The sequence below is a fragment of the Nomascus leucogenys genome, chromosome 10 (genome assembly GCF_006542625.1).
Source record: "Nomascus leucogenys isolate Asia chromosome 10, Asia_NLE_v1, whole genome shotgun sequence".
NCBI classification, from domain to species: domain Eukaryota; kingdom Metazoa; phylum Chordata; class Mammalia; order Primates; family Hylobatidae; genus Nomascus; species Nomascus leucogenys.
In genome coordinates, this window is record NC_044390.1 from 63,214,202 (window position 1) to 63,222,808 (window position 8,607).

The 8,607-nt window shown below is 53.9% G+C and overlaps 1 protein-coding gene across 2 annotated transcripts; it reads left to right on the top strand.

The window, feature by feature from the left end:
• The first annotated feature begins 1,279 nt into the window (after positions 1–1,279).
• BAX (BCL2 associated X, apoptosis regulator) lies at positions 1,280–8,124 on the top strand. 2 transcript variants are annotated; one of them, XM_030821018.1, is made up of 6 exons: positions 1,280–1,377; positions 1,963–2,014; positions 2,102–2,248; positions 2,611–2,746; positions 7,140–7,244; positions 7,859–8,124. In XM_030821018.1, exons 1-6 carry the CDS (start codon positions 1,344–1,346, stop codon positions 7,961–7,963), a joined length of 579 nt encoding a protein of 192 aa, XP_030676878.1. In that variant the 5' UTR covers positions 1,280–1,343; the 3' UTR covers positions 7,964–8,124. The 2 variants fall into 2 exon arrangements, with proteins under 2 accessions (XP_030676878.1, XP_030676879.1); XM_030821019.1 differs by having other exon boundaries at positions 7,810–8,001.
• Positions 8,125–8,607: the final 483 nt, after the last annotated feature.

Below are 8,607 nucleotides of genomic sequence, written 5' to 3' on the forward strand. Positions count from 1 at the left end.
ATATGGCATATTTGGGGCACCCGGGGAGTCTCTCTTGTGGCCCCTCCCCTCCATACCCTGCTGATCTATCATTACAGATTAGTTTCTGCCACTTTTTGAACTTCATATTCCTTTTCTTTTTACACAAACACAAACACTCGAGTCATGACTGGGTGGGGTGGCTCAAGCCTGTAATCTCAGCATTTTGGGAGGCTAAGGTGCGAGGATCATTTCAGCCTGGGAGTTCAGAGACCAGCCTGAGCGACATAGAGAGAACTCATCTCCACAAAAAATTTTTTCTTTTTTTTTTTTTTTTTTTTTTTTTTTTTGAGACGGAGTCTCGCTCTGTCGCCCAGGCTGGAGTGCAGTGGCGCAATCTCGGCTCACTGCAAGCTCCGCCTCCCGGGTTCACGCCATTCTCCTGCCTCAGCCTCTCCGAGTAGCTGGGACTACAGGCGCCCGCCACCACGCCCGGCTAATTTTTTTTGTATTTTTAGTAGAGACGGGGTTTCACTGTGGTCTCGATCTCCTGACCTCATGATTCGCCCGCCTCGGCCTCCCAAAGTGCTGGGATTACAAGCGTGAGCCACCGCGCCCGGCCCACAAAAAATTTTTTAAAAATTAACCAGGGGCGGTGTAGTCCCAGCTACTCAGGAGGCTGAGGTGGGAGGCTTGAACCCAGGAATTCTAGGCTGCAGTGAGCCATGATTAGGCCACTGCACTCCAGCCTGGGCAACACAGAGAGACCCTGTCTCAAAAAAAAAAAAAAAAAAAAAAAAAAAAAAAGGAAAAAAAAAAACAGAAAAGCAGGCCTGGCGCGGTAGCTCATGCCTGTAATCCCAGCGCTTTGGAAGGCTGAGACGGGGGTATCTCTTGGGCTCACAAGTTAGAGACAAGCCTGGGCGTGGGCTATATAGCGAGATCCAGGTCTCTGCAAAAAAACAAAACCACTCAGTTTTTAGTCATCTACAACGTCCTGCCTGAAAGCACGCTATTTTGGGCCTCTGAGCTTTTGCACTTGCTATTCCTTCTGCTCTGGGAAGAGCTCAAACCCTGCCCGAAACTTCTAAAAATGGTGCCTGGATAAATGAAGGCATTAGAGCTGCGATTGGACGGGCGGCTGTCGGATGGCGCCACGGCTGGCACTTATCGGGAGATGCTCATTGGACAGTCACGTGACGGGATCAAGCCTCCGCAGGGAGCGAGGCAGGTGCGGTCACGTGGCCCGGCGGTGCTGCGGGGCAGCGGCCATTTTGCGGGGCGGCCCCGTGAGGGACGCACGTTCAGCGGGGCTCTCACGTGACCCGGGCGCGCCGCGGCCGTCCGCTCAGACCCGGCGAGAGGCGGCGGCGGGAGCGGCGGTGATGGACGGGTCCGGTGAGCAGCCCAGAGGCGGGGGTGAGGCGGGAGGCAGACGGGCGGGAGGAGGGCGAGCCCCCTCGCCGGCCGGTCCCAGGATCCTTCCTACTGGCCTGGGGCTGTGCGATCTCCAAGCACTGAGGAGCAGAAACTCCCGGATCGGGCGCTGCCAGCCTCCAGCCCCCTCCGTCCTCGGAGGTTCCTGGCTCTCTGATCCCCGTGCCCCGATCCCTGCCTCTCTGGCGCTCTCGGACCCCCGAGAACCAGGGTATCTCGGAAGCCAAGCCCCCGGGCAGGCCCGGGCTTGTCGCCCGCACCACTTCCTGCCTCTGGCACTGGTGGGAGGGGCGGGTCTCGCCTCTGCCCCCTCAGGCCAGGGGTCTGGATGCATTTAGCGTTCCCCTAGCCTCTTTCCCCGGGGAGAATGTAGGATACAGGCCCAGCCTCCTGGCCTTTCTCCATCAGGGAGTCAGTTGTCTGGGCCCCCCGTCACTTTATCTGCTAGGGTCCCAGAAGTCCAGGGTCCCCAGCTCTGTCCTCCCTCAGGGGCCGTGAGCCTCCACAGTCTCCTGATCCCCTAGAACCCAAGAGTCCAGGCACCTCTTCCCTTCCTTTCTCCTCTAGGGCCCACCAGCTCTGAGCAGATCATGAAGACAGGGGCCCTTTTGCTTCAGGGGTGAGTTTGAGGTCTGATTATTGTGGCACAGATTTGAGGAGTGACACCCCGTTCTGATTCTGCACCCTCACTCCATCCCCACTCTAGTTTCATCCAGGATCGAGCAGGGCGAATGGGGGGGGAGGCACCCGAGCTGGCCCTGGACCCGGTGCCTCAGGATGCGTCCACCAAGAAGCTGAGCGAGTGTCTCAAGCGCATCGGGGACGAACTGGACAGTAACATGGAGCTGCAGAGGTGTGGGCCCCTGGGGACCCAGAAGTCCAGCCACTGGGCTCCTTCAGAACACAGGACTCTCAGCCCCGCATTCTCCTCCTCCCCTAAGAACTAGGAGTCTGGGCCCCACAACTCAGCGCAAGCATTCCGGACTCCCAGCCCTCCTCTCCGCCAGGATCTTAAAACCCTCCTTCAGGGAGTCATTTTTCCCACCTTCCTAAATGTCTGTTTTGTCCCCTTCCCTTGCCCCGCGTTGGCCTGTTGCTTTTCATTTCAGCCTGGCTTGGGCCTGAGTCTCCTTATCTTTAGTGTGCAGTGATGCGGGAATTTCCACTATCAGCCTGATGCCCGCTCCCTGGCACTGGTTCTCCTCTCTCCTGCAGGATGATTGCTGCCGTGGACACAGACTCCCCACGAGAGGTCTTTTTCCGAGTGGCAGCTGAAATGTTTTCTGACGGCAACTTCAACTGGGGCCGGGTTGTCGCCCTTTTCTACTTTGCCAGCAAACTGGTGCTCAAGGTGGGCAGCTGCAGGGCGGCGAGCCCAGGGATGCTCCCCCTCAGACCTGTGAGGACCTGGGGATCGTGGTATCAACCCCCTGTGGCCCAGTGACCACAGAGGGCATGGAGAGAGATGGCTGTGCACTGGGTGTCTGCTCCTTCTTTAATTCATTCAACAAGCATTTACTGGACCTGCTGTGTGCCAGGTCTGTACCTGGCACCTGGGACACAGCACCGTACAAAGCAGGCTACATCCCTGCTCTCAGAGAGTTCACGTGCAGGGGCGGAGTAAAGTGGGCAGTGTGATTTAGCAGAGTGGTCAGGAAAGACTTCTTCTTTTTTTTTTTTTTTGGAGATAGAGGTTTTGCTCTTGTTGCCCAGGCTGGAGTGCAATGGCACGATCTTGGTTCACTGCAACCTCTGCCTCCCAGGTTCAAGCGATTCTCCTGCCTCAGCTTCCTGAGTAGCTGGGATTACAGGTGTGCACCATTATCCCTGGCTTTTTTTTTTTTGTATTTTTAGTAGAGACGGGGTTTCACCATGTTGGTCAGGCTGGTCTTGAACTTCTGACCTCAAGTGATCCACCCTCCTTGGCCTCCCAAAGTGCTGGGATTACAGGCATGAGCCACTGCAACCAGCCAGGAAAGACTTCTAAGAGCAGGTGACATCTAAGAGAGGGTGACATTAAAGCCAAAGTTGGAATGATAAGAAGGATGCAGTGATCTATAGTGATCAGGGGGATGAGGCATCTGGTAGAGGGAACAGCAAGTGCAAAGGCCCTGAGGTAGGACCAAGCCTCATCTTTTGACGGTAGGGAGGAGGCCAGTGCTGTTGGAACAGTGAGCTGGGGAGAGGGTGGGAAAGGAGGGCACAGTTGGGCAGGGGCAGATTGTGTGGAGTTTTTTGGGCTGCTGGAAACACTTTTTTTTTTTTTTTTTTTGAGACAGAGTCTCACCTTGTTGCCCAGGCTGGAGTGCAATGGTGCCATCTCAGCTCACTGCAACCTCCGCCTCCCAGGTTCAAGTGAGCTAAAGCACTCCCAAGTAGCTAGAATTATAGGCACACACCACCACGCCTGGCTAGTTTTTGTATTTTTAGTAGAGACGGGGTTTCGCCATGTTGGCCAGGCTGGTCTCAAACTCCTGGCCTCGAGTGATCTGCCCACCTTGGCCTCCCAAAGTGCTGGGATTACAGGCATGAGCCACCGCACCCAGCCTGGAAAGACTTTAACTTTACTCTGAGTGTGATGGGAGTGACTGGCTGGTTTTAAATACGGAAGTGACGGGACCTGATTTATAAATTTAAGAGATTATTCTAGCAAGTATAGATGCCCCTTGACTTGCAATGGTGTTACATCCTAGTAATCCCATCATAAATTGAAAACAACATAAGTTGAAAATGCATTCAATGCCCTGATAAACCCATAGTAAGGTCAAAATTGTAAGTCGAACCATCATAAGTTGGGGACTGTCTATATAGCAAAATGTTAATTGTAAAATCTAATTGTAGGTGGCGGCTATATGGCTTTTAACTGTGAAATTCTTTTAACTTTTCTTTATGAAGATTCTCATAAGAAAATATGGTGGGGGTGGTGGTGAAATGATCCTGGCTGTTGGCCAAAAGAGATCATGGGACACAAGGGCAGAAGCAAGCAGCCTGGAGAGGTGGCACCTGTCATAATCTTGCTGAAAGATGACAAGCCCTGGTGGTAGCAGCAGAGGTGGTGGGGGGGGATTTTTTTTTTAAGAGGTGGGGTCTTGCTCTGTTGGCCAGGCTGGAGTGCAGTAGTGATCATAGCTCACTGCAGCCTCAAACTGCAGGGCTCAAGCAGTTCTCTCACCTCAGTCTCCACAGTAGCTGGGACTACAGGAGCATGCCACCACACCCCACTAACTGTTGCATTAGCCTTTTTCTATAGAGATGGGGTCTTGCTATGTTGTCCAGTCTGGTCTCCAACAGGAAGGGATATTTGTTTTTGGAAGACTTTTTTTTTTTTGAGACAGGGTCTTGCTCTGTTACCAAGGCTGGAGTGCAGTGGCATGACCTTGGCTCACTGCGGTCTCCACCTCCTGGGTTCAAGCAATTCTACCTCAGCCTCCTGAGAAGCTGGGATTAGAGGCGCTCCCCAACACGTCAGCTAATGGGAGGGATATTTCTTTCTTTTTTTTTTTTCTGAGATGGAGTCTCTCTCGGTTGCACCCAGGCTGGAGTGCAGTGGCACAATCTGAGCTCACTGCAACCTCCACCTCCTGGGTTCAAGCAATTCTCCTGCCTCAGCCTCCAGAGTAGCTTGGGATTACAGGCGTCCGCCACCACACCCAGCTAATTTTTGCATTTTTAGTAGAGATGGGGTTTCACCATGTTGGCCAGGCTGGTCTCGAACTCCTTACCTCAGGTGATCCGCCTGCCTCAGCCTCCCAAAGTGCTGGAATTACAGGTGTGAGCCACCATGCTCGGCCGAGAGGGATATTTTTTGATGTGTGTTCAAGATTGAGCTGATGGGGCTTGAACGTCAGAGGTGAGGGGAATAGCAGTGCAGGTGATGGTGAGGCCACCTACAGAGCAGGGATGACAGAATAGAAGTGGCCAGATAAAGGCTGCAGGAGATGGGAGAGCAGGTCGGGGTCCACGGGCAGGGGTTGGTCTTCTCTGGTCCAGAAAAGTCCTCTCTGGCCGGGCGCGGTGGCTCATGCTTGTAATCCCAGCACTTTGGGAGGCCGAGGCGAGTGGATCACGAGGTGAGAAGATCTAGACCATCCTGGCTAACACGGTGAAACCCCGTCTCTACTAAAAATACAAAAAATTAGCCGGGCGTGGTGGTGGGCACCAGTAGTCCCAGCTACTTGGGAGGCTGAGGCAGGAGAATGGCATGAACTGGGAGGCGGAGCTTGCAGTGAGTCGAGACTGCGCCACTGCACTCCAGCCTGGGCGACAGAGCAAGACTCTGTCTCAAAAAAAAAGAAAAGTCCTCGCTGGGGAAGTGACATTTGCCCTGAGAGCTGAAGGGTAAGAATTTGCTTGGTCGAGGCCTGTTTAGGCGGAAACAGGAGCACATGAAGAGGTCCCCAGGCAGGAAGAATTTGATGGAAATTTAAAAAATTAAAAAAAAAAAAAATGGGGCTGGGTGTGGTGGCTCACACCTGTAATCCCGGCACTTTGGGAGGCTGAGGCATGCGGATCACCTAAGGTCAGGAGTTTGAGACCAGCCTGACCAACATGGTGAAACCTTGTCTGTACTAAAAATACAAAAAAAAAATAGCCCAGTGTGGTGGCGGGTGCCTGTAAGACCAGCTGCTTGGGAGGCTCAGGCAGGAGAATCACTTAAATTGGGGAGGCGGAGGTTGCAATGAGCTGAGACTGCGCTATTGTACTCCAGCCTGGGCAACAAGAGCAAAACTCCGTCTCAAAAAAAAAAAAAAAAAAAAAAAAAAAATTAGCCAGGCATGTTGGCAGGCACCTGTAATCCCAGCTCCTTGGGAGGCTGAGGCAGGAGAATTGCTTGAACCCGGAAGGCAGAGCTTTCAGAGCCGAGATTGCGCCACTGCACTCCATCCTGGGTGACAGAGCAAGACTCCATCTTAAAAAAAAAAAAAAAAAAAAAAATGGAAGCAGCTCAGCGAGGCACAAAACAGGAAGTGGAAAGGTGGAGTGAGGTCAGGCCAGAGCCTGCACACAGGCGTTGTGGGCTGCACTGTGTCTTCGGGTCTTCATCCTGAGGGTACTGGGGAGCCACAGAAGGCTCAGGGGTGGGGCAGTTGAGAGTAACATTATCTTGTTTACAATTTTGTTTTATTTATTTATTTATTTTTTGAGACGGATTCTTGCTCTATTGTCCAGGCTGGAGTGAAGTGGTGTGATCTGGGCTCACTGCAACCTCTGCCTCCTGGGTTCAAGTGATTCACCTGCCTCAGCATCCCAAGGAGCTGGGATTACAGGTGCCTGCCACCACACCCAGCTAATTTTTGTATTTATTTATTTATTTTGAGATGGAGTTTTGCTCTTGTTGCCCAGGCTGGAGTGCAATGGCGCAACCTCGGCTCACTGTAACCTCCGCCTCCCGGGTTCAAGCAATTCTCCTGCCTCAGCCTCCCAAGTAGCTGGGATTACAGGCATGCGCCACCACGCCCGGCTAATTTTGTATTTTTAGTAGAGATAGCGTTACTCCATGTTGGTCAGGCTGGTCTTGAACTCCCTACCTCAAGTGATCCGCCTGCCTTGGCCTCTCAAAGTGCTGGGATTACAGGCATGGACTGCTGCACCTGGCCATGTTTACAACTTTTGAAGCTGACTTCAATTGTGGGTGGCAGAAATCTTTGAGGGGAGGCAAAGAATTGAGAAAGGAGGCTTGGGGCCACTATCTCCAAGCAGTGGGGACAAGGTTCAGTCCCTAATGCCCACTCCACTCCCCACAGGCCCTGTGCACCAAGGTGCCCGAACTGATCAGAACCATCATGGGCTGGACATTGGACTTCCTCCGGGAGCGGCTGTTGGGCTGGATCCAAGACCAGGGTGGTTGGGTGAGACTCCTCAAGCCTCCTCACCCTAACCACCACGCCCTCACCACCGCCCCTGCCCCACCGTCCCTGCCCCCCCACCACTCCTCTGGGACCCTGGGCCTTCTGGAGCAGGTCACAGTGGTGCCCTCTCCCCATTGTAGGATCATCAGATGTGGTTTATAATGCGTTTCCTTACGTGTCTGATCAATCCCTGATTCATCTATCCTGCTGACCTCCCAGTGACCCCTGACCTCACTGTGACCTTGACTTGATTAGTGCCTTCTGCCCTCCCTGGAGCCTCCATTGCCTCTGGAATTGCTCAAATTCATTGATGACCCTCTGACACCAACTCTTTCCTTTTTTTTTTTCCACTGAGAAGGGGTCCTCGCTATGTTGCCCAGGTTGGTCTCGAACTCCTGGCCTCAAGTGATCCTCCCGCCTCAGCTTCTCAAAGTGCTGGGATTACAGGTGTGAGCCACCATGCCTGGCCTGAGTCCAGCTCTTTAATGCCCATTCATCTTAGTCCCCTGCCCACAATCCTCCCTTCTGACCTCCTCCCTCCCTGATCCCGCCTCTGCCTGCCCAGGGGCTGCCCCTGGCCGAGTCGCTGAAGCGACTGATGTCCCTGTCTCCAGGACGGCCTCCTCTCCTACTTTGGGACGCCCACGTGGCAGACCGTGACCATCGTTGTGGCTGGAGTACTCACCGCCTCACTCACCATCTGGAAGAAGATGGGCTGAGACCCCCAGCTGCCTTGGACTGTGTTTTTTCTCCATAAATTATGGCATTTTTCTGGGAGGGGTGGGGATTGGGGGACTTGGGCATTTTTCTTACTTTTGTAATTATTGGGGGGGTGGGGAAGAGTGGTCTTGAGGGGGTAATAAACCTCCTTCGTGACACACTTTGGCATCTAAGTCACTGGGCCACTGCCCCGTTCCCCGGCACATCAGGAGAGCAGGCCCTGCCCACTGCCCCACGCCAGGCCCGCCGTCTGCTGGCCTAGAGATACCTGCTTGGGCCACTCAGGGTGGGGCTCTCTGCAGTCACTTGACATCTTTTTCTGGGGTGCCCTTTGGGGTCTGTGGGTTATGGATGAGTTGGTCCCAGGCCTGCCCTGCAGGAGCTCACGGGAAAGGAAAAGGGAGCTCAAGGGAAAGGAGGGTGATTGGTGGCACATCTGTCGCAGCCCATGATGACCTGTGCAGGACAAAGGCAGCGGCCTGTGAGGCCTGAGCAGGCGTGTGGGTAGGGGGAAGAACAGCACAGTGGCTGCAGAGCAAGCCTCCCAGGGCCCAGGGACCGGAGCCTGGAGTGTCACACATGGGACCTCAGAAGGCCATACCTTTACTGAGCTGGAGAATGGGAGTGGGGGGAGGAGGGATGG

Bases quoted from the DNA above. Each gene is read 5' to 3' on its own strand.
- BAX (XM_030821019.1), top strand. From the start codon at position 1,344: ATGGACGGGTCCGGTGAGCAGCCCAGAGGCGGGG. The intron at 2,249-2,610 runs GTGTGGGCCCCT...TCTCTCCTGCAG, and splicing joins AGTAACATGGAGCTGCAGAG to GATGATTGCTGCCGTGGACA. The intron at 2,747-7,139 runs GTGGGCAGCTGC...CACTCCCCACAG, and splicing joins CCAGCAAACTGGTGCTCAAG to GCCCTGTGCACCAAGGTGCC.